Below are 13,519 nucleotides of genomic sequence, written 5' to 3'. Positions count from 1 at the left end.
GGATGAGCTTTCGGTACCCGAGCCCTCACCTCTTCCAACTGTTTCTGCATGAGTTCCTCAACCATCCTTTTCTCTTTCTCTGCCCCTCTTTCCTGCCAACAAAAAGGAAAAACATAGAATCAGAAAAGAAACAGAAGATGAAGTGGAAAGGAATTGACTTCATCAGTAATATGGATGAAATGTTCACACCTCAGTGTGGAGATGGAAAGGATTTGGAGTAGTATTCTTGGGGATAGGCTTCTCCTGATGAGGTTCTGAGCTTATTGAAAGCTGAAAAAACAGGAGAGAAAGAAGATTCATTTAGTTACGGACTAAACTAGACAACTCCTACGAGCAACAGACGAAAATTCCTGTTATATTACCTTATCAAAGAGATCTACAACAGCAGTTGGTGGTGGGATTCTTTTGTCTATGGCAAAGTGAAATTCCTGAGGTATGGTGACCTGCTTCTTCAAGTTGCAGAATATACCCATGTCCCCTTTGCTTTCAAATATCTGCCGCGATCGAAAACCAGTGAATTATACAGTAAAGTGAAACAAAGCTAGAGATGGTGGAAGGTGCCACACCTTTCTATTTAACGGTCTCGCCTTGAATTGTGGAATGTTTTCAAGTTCCTCTTTTTCTAGTTCCTCAGAACTTTTAATCCTGGGAGGACGTGCTCGGAGAGAAGTTTGAAGAACAGGTGATTTAGGTGCTGTTAGGTGAGGCTTCCATTGATGGCTCTGGAGCAATAACCGAATATGATATGAGTTCTATTCCTGATGGAAACTAAGCCGAAGGAACACCTATAACACAAAAGCATTTCAGATGAAACCTGGAAAATATTCCACAGTACCTTTACCTCAATAGATTCTGTTGAGGCCACAGTAGATGTTTCAGCATTCTGATTGGCTCTTGACATTGTTTCCAAATGGAATTCCTTGAATTCTGGAGGCTGCGGTGTGCTTCTTGGCAAAGGTGGTAATGTTGGGGCCTCAAAGATCTTTTTGTTTAAGGGGCGAGCCTTAAACTTGGGAACTTTAGCCATCATCTCTTCCTCCAATTCAGTTGAACTCTTAATTTTGACAGAACGTACTCGCTGAGATGTTTCAAATTCGGGTGTTTTAGGCCTTGTCAGTGTAAGCTTAGGCTTCCTCTGGTTTGCTCCAGAAATATCGCTCTGCGAAAGGGAACTGGTGCGAGGCAAAGACATCTCTCTCGTACCCGATTGAAACTTTCTCATCATTTCTGCCATAGAAACAAATGGTGCTGCTGGTTCTCGAATGTACATCTGCATAATAATGAGTCAGTATTTCTTACTGATGGTAAGAAACTGGTAGAGTTTGCAATGGAGATACATTACAGAAGAGCAGCACCTTACGATCCTCTTTACGAGTTTTGGCAGTTGACGAGCAGAAGTTGGAACTACTGCTGATGATGCCAGTACGTGTTTTGTGAGGCAGATTCAAAGGTTTATTGACTGTAAGAATCTGTCTGGATTTTCCTCCTTCCAGTTTCTGTCTCTTTATGGCATGGTTCTCATGAGCAAAGTTGTGGGTTCCGACAATGCTCTTGACATTTGTGTCCCTAATGAAGCACAAGCCCAACCCACTGAGTTAGCACAAGAAATGCTAACTATGGAAAAGAGAAAGAATCAGATAACTGGTAAATTGCATACCTTCTGACACTAGCTGGTTTATTATTGACTTGTGATTTTTGCAACCGATTCTTTGAATTCATTGCTGAAGGATTTTTAAGCATGCTAGCTATTTTCTTGGCTGTCTGAGCCTTCTTGTTCTCAATCTGTTTTTGGGGTGCCGGAGTGCAAACATCTGCCCCTAATGATGTAAACAACACAAGTTGAGATGCACTTAAGGAAAAGAAAAACACTAAATTTCCCAGCTGATTCAAGAATAGAAAGGTGATTAACCTTGGACTGCTTCCATTGGGAGAGAAGATGAGGCATTGTCTCCTACAAGGCTGAAATCATGAGAAACAAATTTTAGCATTTGTGGGGCTATTTAAAAACTTTTTCTCTTCACAATCAACGCCTGTAAGAAACAAATATAACTTTGCAAAAAAAGAGAACATACTTCCCAGTTTCCTCAGTGCATGCCCCTCCCCCAGCATTCACTGTCTTCTCAGTCTCAGAATTCTGCATTTGTTTACAAGTATCATGAGAAACAGAATTAGAGCAAAAACTCTGAAAATGTCAAAGAGGAAGAAGTAACGTACCTCGTTTAGTAAATTTGAGCTAATGTTTTCCTTAGTTTCATCCAGGGTGACGACATCTACCTGAGGCGTGATATACGTGCTAACTTCTTCTGTAGTTTCAGCTGAAGTGAGCTCTGCTTCAGGTCTGTCATGCATAAGAGTATTAGAGAAATAGGATATAGGACAGAAACGAAGAACTCTAACATTAGTAAGTCTTTTGAAACCGGAAGAGACGTTGACTAACGTTGTGTGCTTGAGTGACTTTGATGCTGATTCCTCTGCCGAATTAGATGCTTCTTTCGATGATTCTGGCACCTTTTGCGCTTGCTCGTCTTCACCAAAATTGCATAGAATCTGAAGTTGAATATCTCTGCTACCCTTAATTCTAGGCATAAATGCTGCAGACACCAAAATGGCTAAGCGTGAATTCAAACTAGGTCGAATCATGGAACATGAAAAAGGCACTAAATACTGGAGACTTTACTCAAAAGTCAGTTTTCGCTTGGGACTAATTCCACTGTAATGACTCAAGGGTTCCCATTGAAGTGATCAAACAGTAAGATGAAAAGATACAAAACTGAAACCTTTGAGAATAAAAATCAGCATTTTTCAACACCAATGTAAACAAAAGTTGGTGAACAATATGAATCATTTAAGGCTGTGTATGCCCATCTCACCCAATCCCAACGTTTTGACATTCTTGATATCCTAGACGAGTAAAGCAGTAGAACTTAAGATTACAAGAGATCCAAGAATCTGAGGATTCGTGAAAACCCTGAATGATTAAAGTTCTCAATATCCAAGTTAAAAAAAAAACACTCGGTAAATTGCAGAATTCTCATCTGTCTTAGATACCATAAACAGAAACATAAATAATGTAATAAACCATCTCCTTCAAAACCCAAAACGCGAATCCATCAATCGCAATGTCAACCAAACCAAAATCAAGATTTAAAAAAACCCAGGATTTTAAAGGTGAATTTCATATAAATAAAAATGCAAGAACTCCGCCTTTTATCACATTGGCAGAAGAAAAGTTCACAACCCAGAGTTTGATGAACACAAGAATCAACATATAGGTTGAGAAAATCCAAGAAATCAAACATTCTAAATTTCTGTAAAAACTTAATAAATTAGCAGAAGGGGGAAGTAGACGCACGAGAAGGGGCATAAGGGCGGGCGTTCTCGAACCAGAGCTCCGCCTTGCGGATATCCTCATCAGTCTCCCCACACATGAAATCGTAAAATCGGGGCGCCGAGAACTCGTACGCCTCGTCGATCATGAACAAGTTACTCGAGGACTCCTCCAACGCCGCCATTCAACGAACAAGAACAACTGATGCTACAATTGTTGAGGCGTGGGCGACAAAGGGAATTGGGTGAAGGAAGATTTTGATGAATGTGGAAAGAGCGAAAGTTTTGATCTTGCAAGAATGTATTGCGTTGTTAAGAGAGAGAGAGAATGGGGAATATTAACGTTCGGATTTTGTCTAACGGTCGAAATTTTTGAAAAGGTAGAGGGAGCTGTGGTGACTGTTGGAATGTTGGGTGATAACGGCTAGAAAAGATGGTCTATTTGGTAATACGTCGCCGTTTTAGGAAAAAATGAATTGCTATTTATGTTTTCATTTTTTATTTTTGTTTTTGCCGACCTGTTGATTATTTTTCTTACTTCATATGCCCCTCTCTCTTTTTTCTTTTTTAATTAAAAATAATAAACTATTATTAAATCGAAATAAATCAATTATAATTATTTTTATCAAATATTAACATCAAATAATAACAACTACAATTATCATACAAAGATCAATAATATTAAATAATAATACATACTATTACAGTAGATAACTCCTACTACGCTGCAAAATAACATCCCACGTATATGATGAGGGTCGAATCAATAACCTCTAAAATCATACGGCCTCAGTTTCGCCAACTAAACAAGACCTAATTGGCACTTGATATGACCCTCTTGTTTGCATCTTTTATTTCAACTAGCGTATGTAACACAGTCAATCAGCGAACATAATTAATTAAAAAATAAAAATTATATTCTTATTTTTAAAAACATATTTGAATTATATAAATTAAAAATATTAAAAGGAAAAAACCTATGGAATTACGAAAATTAACAAGTTAAAAGATACACGGCAGTTGAAAAGACTAGAAAATTGAAAATTAAGAAAAGAGAGAGAAAAGCAAAGTATTTGATTAAAAAGTATTGAAAATTAAAAAAAAAATGATAGGTCAAAATTGAAGGACACCAACACTATGTCTGGTTTCATTTTCGGATAATTTACGAGACAAAATAAAATACAATCAATATTTGTCTCTTTGTTTTCACATCTTGATTGTGTGTTTTTTATTTTTGAACTTTCTATATTTAATAGATATATACACTCTTATATATATAAATATAATATAAAAAAATATGATTTGACAATGAACAGTAATTTTTGTCTCCAGAAAATACAACATTAAACATACAATATTTATATATATACATATTTATACATTAAAAAATATATAAAAGAGATATGATTTGATGATGAACAATAATTTTTGTCTCCTAAATCCCAACAACAAACATACACCACTTATTTTAAAATATCTTAAATTACCTCTAAAAACAAATCCAAACATACACTCTATCTCCAACACACACTTATCTATCTCTATTTTTCTCGCTCTATCTCTAAAATACAAAATAAAATATTCCAAAAATAAAACCAAACATAATGCAATAGTTTACTATTATACGTGGCAAAACTACGTAACCTCTTTTTTTTTTTGGGTGAAATGTAAGTTTCATTCAACCAAGAATAATATTTACAATGTACTCCGGGCATACCCGGAGAGATACAAAAGTCCACGCTAAAGATTAAGAACGATCAAAACCGTGTGGGAAGAGTGTCCAAAGGACCCTATACAATGTAACCTTGACTAAATTTATAAGCCTCTCGGGACAGGCCGTTGACCCCTCGAAAATGACTTCGTTGCGCTGCCTCCAAAGTGTGTACACCGTGCATGCCAAAGCGAGGTGTCGCGCTTTGTTCTGCACGGAAGAACTTGTCTTCTCCTTCTTGAGCCACTTGACCGCACTTTGAAGGGTTGACATAGTCCTGTTAATGCCAATCCAGTGCCGGATGCGTGCCCAAACGAAGTTGCTGAACGGACACTTAAAGAAAAGATGCTTAGCCGATTCCTTGGTGTTGATGCATAGCGAGCACAAATCCTCCTCTTGGAGGAATCCAAGTCTATCCCTTGTAGCTAGTCTACCGCGCAAGCTAAGCCACAAGATGAATGAGTACTTCGGTGCGATAAATGCCTTCCATATAGCCGCTTTCCAAGGATGCCTCGTAAGTTTAGGCCTGAAGTACTCATAAGCTCTCGACGTTTGGAGACCCTTCGGGGTGGACCATCTCATTATTTCTACAATTGCTGCCTCCAGAGACCCAAAATCAGTGACCACCCTGTTGCGAATATCGGTAAGCCGTTGGAGGAGTGGAGAATCCCCCTTCTTCGGTTGCCAGTCCCAGATTGATGCGCCTCTAAGGTAGACACCGTTGACCCACTGTACCCACAACGTGTCTGCCTTGCGGTGAATGTTCCATAATACACGGGCAAGGAGGGCCACGTTCCAAGACTGTATGTGTCGAATTCTGAGTCCACCTTCTTCCTTGGGATGGCAGATTTCCTCCCAAGCGACCGGTGCCCTCCGAGAGTTCCATAGAAAGTTCCTGCAAAGTCGGTGGATTTTCTCGATGACTGCCGCTGGAAGTGGGAAAACTTGGAGCCAGAAGCACTTCATCCCCTGAATTACTGATCGGATAAGTTCCAGTCGGCGTGCATAAGATAGGGATTTGCCCGTCCACTTCGAAATGCAGTTGGCAATTTGATCCACAAGCGGTGAGTAGTGTCCACTTCGAAATGCAGTTGGCAATTTGATCCACAAGCGGTGAGTAGTTGGTGACCGAAAGCCGCTGTGCTGCTAGTGGAATGCCAAGGTATCTGACCGGCATCTCACCTCTCACAAATTCTGTCCGAGCGAGAATCCCATCAAGCTCCTCATTTTGGATGCCCGCTGTGAAAATGCTTGACTTCGAGGTATTGATGGTGAGGCCGGATGTGTCCCTGAACTCTTGGAGACATTCCATCAAGACGTGGATAGATGGAAGGTCGCCACGAGAGAAAAGCATGAGGTTGTCGGCGAAGAGGAGGTGCGTGATTTTCAACTTCTCGCACTTGGGGTGGAAGTTGAAGTCCGAATTGGTTGTTTTCCTCTTGACCAGTCGAGAGAAATATATTCCACGCAAAGAAGGAAGAGGGCCGGCGACATCGGGTCTCCTTGCCTTAGGCCTTTCTTCCTCGGAAAAAATCCGTGAAGGGAGCCGTTCAACGCCACTGAAAAAGAAGAACTGCAAATGCATTCCATAATCCAATTTATAAACAGTGGTGGAAAACCATACCCGTGAAGCACTCGAGCGAGAAATGACCATGAGACCGAATCGAATGCCTTGCGTAGATCGACGTTGATAGTACATCAAGGTGAAATCCATTTCCTCGAGTACTGCCGCACCATTTCTTGGGCCAAGAAAATATTGTCGGTGATATTGCGGCCTCCAACGAATGCTGCTTGGCATCGGTCAATCAAATGCTCCAAAACAGGCACTAGTCGGTCCGAGATGATTTTCGTGATGGCCTTGAAGATCACATTGCAGCACGAAATCGGCCGGTAATCCGCAACAGAGGTGGAATGATCTGATTTCGGCACAAGGGCAATGATAGTGTGGTTGAGCTGCCGTAGCATCCGCCCACTCCTAAAGAAATCCAGGACGGCCCTGCAAACTTGATCACCCATAATGTTCCATGCTTTCTTGAAAAAGCACGAGGAATATCCATCTGGGCCGAGAGCCTTGTTGTCGCTAATGTGGAATATGGCATCCTTGACCTCCAACGGTGTGACTGCCCGGCAAAGCTCCACAGTATGCTCGGAGGTGAGTATGGGGCCCCATTCAAACACACCATCGTCGACAGGGAGGGTGTGAGCCTCGGTGCTCAAGAGTGATGTGTAGTAATCAACGAAGTCTTGGGCAATATCCTCGACAGAAGTTATAACAGTCCCGTCCGCCCTAGTGACCGCCCCGATGGAATTCCTAGCAACATTCCTCTTCACCATGTCGTGGAAGAACTTGGTGCGGTCCCCCTCCTTAAGAAAATGGATTTTGGCTTTCTGGTAGAAGTGCCGCTCTGCCTCGGCAAGGAAAACGCCCTTCTTCCTAAGATCTCCCAAAGCATCCCGCAGCGCCACATCTCCCGGATTAGATTCAAGTTGATTCTGGGCTTTTTGCAGGGCGAGCTCAGCCTCTTTGGCCCTGGCGGAGATGTGGCTGTAGTGCTGCATGTTGAAAGCCTTGAGCGTGCCTTTAAGTGCTTTCAGCCTCCGACAAAGGCTGTATTGCAGCGTTCCTTCCACGCTCAAGTTCCATCTTGCTTCAACAGTAGCTAAGAAATCCGGATGATCTGCCCACATATTGAAAAAGCGAAATGGTTTTGGCTTAGTGGGTGCATGACCAAAGATAGAAACAATACCCGGAGAATGGTCGGAAAGGCATCCCGGTGGATTGAAATGGGCAGAGCAATGCAAACCAGCCTCAAGCCATTCATTGTTGTATAAGACCCGATCGAGCTTGCACCATACAGGGTTGCTTTCATTGTTGGAGTACCATGTGTAGTAGCAGCCCGTAGTGGGAACGTCGAGTAATCCAAGTGTTATGCAACAGTCTACAAAATCCTTGAGCTCATACCAAGTCGGTGCCACACCCAACTGCTTCTCCTCGGGAGATTTCACACAGTTGAAATCGCCCATAATAAGCCATGGCATGCTCGGTCCTTGTCCCAAATCAGAAAGTTTCTCCCACATGCTCCTTCTATTGACAACAGAATAAAGACCATATGTAAATGAAATATAGAAGGAGAGTTGAGAGGACTTATTCGTGGCACGGCAGTGGATCACTTGGGGTGATATGTCAACCGGGTGTAGGTCAATGACTGCCGGGTCCCAAATCACTAGGATGCGCGCCGGCAATGGTGTCAAATTTGTTGGTTTGGCACCATCCCGGAAATGTGCGGCTAAGAATCTTCGAAATACTTGATGCTGCAAGCTTCGTCTCCAAAATGCCCAAGAGGCAAAGCCGATTATTCTTAATGAGGTGGGCAACCCCATTGTGCTTGAGAGGCCATTTAAAGCCTCTCACGTTCCAGAATCCTATCTTCACGGGGATTGAGGGGGGACTCCCCTCCGGCCTTATTTTTCGGTGTGCTGCCCGATGCTGCATTCCCCTGTTCTGCCCGCCATTTTATGCTGTGTGGACGTCAACGAATTAGTTGACGAGCTCTCGGAATCAGCCGGTGAAGGAACCACTGCTTGCTTAAGGTTGGTCGGTTGCGGTGCCTTCATGGTTAGCCGTCCCTGTTCCACCTTGCCGGCTGGTGGAGAAAACGGTTGCTGCACCTCCACTACCGGCTTGGTTGCGGTGACTGTAGCTTTGCCTTTGTTCTTCCTCTGCACTATTGTCCATTCAGCAGGCTTCATCTTTGTTGCCTCTATCGGCTTCGCTTGTGCAGCAGGGGTAGTAGTGGCAGGGACGGCTGCGGGGACAACGGCCGGTAGACCTTGACATGTTTCTTGCAAGTGCCCAAACCTGTTACATGCTGTGCAGAATTTGGGGGTGAATTCATAAACCACCGGTTGCTTTCTGGTTATGCCATTTGGCATAACAAACTCCACTTCGTCGATGAGTTTCTTTGATGCATCAACCTCAACCATGATTCGGGCGTAGGATATCCGTTTCATTTTCATCGTAAGTGAATCCATGGCAATGAGATTGCCAATCCTCGAACCGATCTTGCCAAGCGCATTCGGGTGCCAACACTCAAGGGGGAGTGATGGCAGGGTGGCCCAAACCGGTGTAAGGCTTATATCATCTTCTTTAAATTCGAAGCAGTCAGGCATGTGCTTCAGAAGAAGGGGCCGTCCATATACGAAATAAGGACCTCCGGCTAGTATTCGCTGTCTATCCTCTTCTCGGGCAAAACGAAAGATTAACCAATCGCTCCCTTGCTGCTTGAAGGTTGCTCCCCAAGAGTGAGAAAGCGTTCTGATTGCTTTTAGTCCGGGGAATTTGCCGGCTATGTATCCAACGAGGCAATATCCCAATTTGGCCCGAACATCAAGCAAGTCGTCGGAACCCAAAGTGAGTGGGCCGTCGTCCACCGCAAATTTAGTGAGCTTGTGTTCATCGATTAACTTGCGATTAGTGCTGAATAGACCGGCGAAGGAGACCATTTTCTTGCCCGTATTTTCAGTGGTGGGCTCGATCGCCGGCTGTTTTGCCTCCGGTCGTGGATCGGTTCCGTTCTCTACAAAGGAGGGGGAAGCCTCTAAATCAGAAATGAAACCATGGAAAACCGAAGCACTAACCTTGGCAGTGGTGGTGGTGGCGCTAGGTTTCTGCCCGGCTGGTTTAATGGGCGGATCATGGACTGTTGCAGCAGCATTTTTTCCAGTTTCAGCTGCTGCCGATGACCGGACGGAGGGCTGGCCGGAAGCGGCGTTTGCAGCACTTTTCATTGCCTTCTTGTTCTTTGCCATGGCTGCTTTTTGGGACAAGGAGGGTGTGCAGCAGTGGCTGAAGTTGCTGCAGAATTATGCAGCACCAAAAGAGGAATGTGCTGCAGGAATTGCAGAAAACAGCAGCCAAACAGGGAAAGCACAGGCTGCGCAGAGAAGAAGACAGTTTTTGTTGCTGCCAAAAATGGAAACTCCCACCTACCACCGGGCAGCTCTGTTTGGACGGAAAAAATGGCTGAAAAATGCTCAACACCAGCAACAAAACGAAGGCAAAAGAGACAGCAACAACAGCAGAAAATAGCAACAGAAAATAGCTACAAAAAGCAGCAGAAAATCGCTCAAACAGCAGCTGAAACTCGCCTAAAACGATGGCAAAACACATAGAAACACCAGCAAAACGATGGCAAGCTGCAACCCGTGCAAATGGCTACAAATATCAGCAGAAAAACGCCCAAAACAGCAGCAGAAATCGCCCAAAACAGCAGCAGAAACAGCAGAAAATGCAGAAACTGTTTTAACACTTCGGTGGGGGCTTTTCAGCCGGCAAGACGACTTCAAAACCCAAAATCATTCGGTAGAAACGATGATCAGCCGAAGGGAAAACGTTTAATCGGTCCGAAATTTGCAGAATCTTGAAGAAGAGACATGGAAGAGCAAACTAAGATGAGGCACTCTAGAGAGAAAACTTTCTAGAGAGAGAAAACTCTTAACCCCACTCCAACTACGTAACCTCTTGATCTTATTTTAGGTGGTTATCTAAACCAACTCAACCCCTATTCCATTTCATATAACCGAACTTTTCATCGAAAAATACTTCAAAATTAATCCGAATACTCCACGAAAAGAATCCATCTTTTCATCTGACCAAGACAAGGTCAAATCGGGTCATGGACTTGGTCTAAAGTGTCCTGGACCCTAATAGATCAAGCTCGTGTTCAATGGACCTAATTAAATCTAATTTAATCTTAATCCACCACTTTATGTCTTTTAATCTAATTAAAATATATTTTGTACCCGTAAAGTATACCACCTTCATCAATTATCCCCCTCAATTAAAAAAACCTTCAATTACCCTCTTATTTTTGTGATAATCCTTTAAATAAATAAAAATAGACAAAAATACTCTTGACTATTAAAAATATACATATATTCACTTCAAATGCCCTCTGTAGTTAAATATTTCAATCAATTTGACTTTAGTCTTATTCATTCACGATGTTAGTGAATTAATGTTGGATTAGTTACATATTGATAAAATCAATGTTATTATGTTAGAACTTTTAAATGACAAAAAATTTATAATTTTGTGTTTGTGCATTATATTAGATATAATTTTAATGACAAAAATATTAAAAGTGGTCGTCGAGCCTATTGTTTTGGCACCCAAATGGCAAGTAAGGTAATTTGGGAGTTAATGAGGTAATTCTTTTTTGTCTTTCTATGTAATAACTCTATTTTACCCCTTGATCTAACCTTAGGTCAACGCGTAATTAGGCATGTCAATTAGTGTACAATACCTAAACCCAGAATCAAACTCATTTTGATAGTTATGACCCATATCCATACCTAATATTTTTATATTAGATCCGGACTTGGACACATATCTATGATAATATTTTTTTGGTTTGGGTAGAGCCTATACTCTAAAATACCAGTGGATAAAATTTTAATATGAAAACATGCTTCTTTATTCGTTAATTTAAAGTTAGTGAATTTATAAACTTTTGCTAATTATCAATACGACTATTTATACTGTCAAATTTGAAATAATTATTTTGTACTTAATTAATTTATACAAATATAGTATTAATTTATAAATATTGTAGTTGAATAAACTTTTCAAATTGATTGACATATTTAACAATAGAGGGCATTAATGTCAATATATCATATTGTTAGTAGTTAAGGGTATTTTTTGTCAATTTTTATTTAATTTAAAGGATTATTCAAAGATAGGGGGTAAATGAAGATTTATTTAGTTTAAGAGGGTAATCGATGAGGGTAACATACTTCATGGGTGCAAAATGTATTTAACTCTAAATTAAATCAGCCCTAATTTAAATTAATCCGATTAATTCAAAATTCCTAATACCCAAAAATCAACTAATCCAATTAACTAATGTTTGGGTAAATCCAACCCATGGGTTCATATAAATGATCCAATCATTTATTCTCTCCAAAAATTAATTTTATTTAGCCCAACTAGTATCAAATTCACTTATACCCACTTGTAGGCGTAAGGGCAAGTCAATTATCAGCTTGACGCATCATCGTACAGCTAGTCAGACACTTCACATAGATTGCCAATACATTGAAATACATCACTCTAAAATATATCCAGCAAATTCTTAGCCGTTTGGTAGCAAACTTGCTGATAACCAATAAGTAATTGAATTCAAGAAGACTCAAATAGATTGGGCAAGACTCAGTCAAAAGACCACAACTCTTTAAAATAAGTCCAAATTCTGAAAAAAAAAATTCCTATTATGTAGCCATCCATTGCACCATATTATTCGAACGCCTCCATGGATTCTGCTCCATGAAGACCTATAAATGCAGGTTCTATGCAAATTTGATAACATCAACTTTGACACTTAAACTCTTATTTTTTGCAACTACTTTTGCTTTATATTTTGCACTCCAAACAAATTACATCCTATCAATATATTCACGATTATTCTCACTTTATTTCAAACTTTTTCATTATTTTATTCAGTAAACTCTTACTCGCTTAAAGATCGGGTGCTAACCTCTACTTTGCATGTTTGTTCCTCGTTAATCTTAAAATTTTCTTTGAAGATCTTTCGTTACTTGTGGTGCAACTGAAATTCAGTACGCATCATGTATTATCCTACCCGAATTTATATTTAATAAATATTCATAATTAGTATTTATATACCCTTCCCGATCCTACACATAAAACACCCGTTGTGTCCTATTCATATAAATATCTAAAATAATTGGGCCCGATCTGGATCGTACTCATTAACTTTTGTGTACAATTTTTGTAATAAACTAAAAAAAAATTCTCAAAATTTAAATTGACATCAAGGTGACACAATAAACTTTTTAAAATGAATGAAACAAATTTTGATGCCTATCCCCATACCAGCACTCACGTCGCATCACCAGCTTTGAGTGCTAGCTATTTAATGAGTTCTTGGTCCCCAATTTTTATATATTACAAACCCCTCCCCCTCCAAAAAAAAAAAAAAAACCCTACTTTCTATAATTTTTACTAATTATATTACTGTTATGTATTGCATTTAATTTGAAATTATTATTATACAATTTTAATACTCAATACAAAGAAATATAATATTTGTAACATAATATAAGTGAGAATTTTAAAGTTATTAAAAAAATATATTAAGTGATAACAATTTGTTCTTGCCATTACATAATTATTACTATGAAGAATTGTGTATGAAGTTATCATTATAGATTATTAGTAATGCATCTATATCGACAGCTAAATAATAATAAAATATAATGACACAAGACTATTTATTGTCACCTGATCATCATTATATACGTATCTAATTAATGTATTGATAATTTTATGCACTATTTTCTGTTACTAATTTTTACTAATAACAGACTAATTCTAAAAACTGATATCACTATCGAAATTATAAAATTCATTATTAAGATTAAATAAAAATTATCATCACAAATATATATAAAGTGACA

The 13,519-nt window shown here is 40.0% G+C and overlaps 2 protein-coding genes across 2 annotated transcripts in view; both read right to left on the bottom strand.

The window, feature by feature from the left end:
* Positions 1-3,641, bottom strand: part of LOC105178554 (protein TPX2) — a 4,850-nt gene extending 1,209 nt beyond the window's left edge. The window contains 12 exon segments of the mRNA XM_011102049.2: positions 1-92; positions 190-270; positions 363-494; positions 567-722; positions 842-1,270; positions 1,356-1,566; positions 1,658-1,817; positions 1,910-1,959; positions 2,073-2,134; positions 2,215-2,338; positions 2,438-2,591; positions 3,353-3,641. The exon segment at positions 1-92 is cut by the window's left edge and continues 1 nt beyond it. Coding sequence (XP_011100351.1) covers positions 1-92; positions 190-270; positions 363-494; positions 567-722; positions 842-1,270; positions 1,356-1,566; positions 1,658-1,817; positions 1,910-1,959; positions 2,073-2,134; positions 2,215-2,338; positions 2,438-2,591; positions 3,353-3,512 — 1,811 coding nt within the window. The 5' untranslated portion in view covers positions 3,513-3,641.
* Positions 6,737-8,419, bottom strand: LOC105178624. The gene has a single exon (XM_011102134.1). The coding sequence runs from the start codon at positions 8,417-8,419 to the stop codon at positions 6,737-6,739; it is 1,683 nt and encodes a 560-aa protein (XP_011100436.1).

Source organism: Sesamum indicum, linkage group LG16, assembly GCF_000512975.1.
Source record: "Sesamum indicum cultivar Zhongzhi No. 13 linkage group LG16, S_indicum_v1.0, whole genome shotgun sequence".
Classification (NCBI taxonomy): domain Eukaryota; kingdom Viridiplantae; phylum Streptophyta; class Magnoliopsida; order Lamiales; family Pedaliaceae; genus Sesamum; species Sesamum indicum.
This window is presented reverse-complemented; position numbering and strand designations above follow the sequence as displayed.

What these genes read in the sequence shown, in the direction of transcription:
- LOC105178624 (XM_011102134.1), bottom strand. Translation starts at nt 8,419, where the DNA reads ATGGGGTTGCCCACCTCATTAAGAATAATCGGCTTTGCCTCTTGGGCA.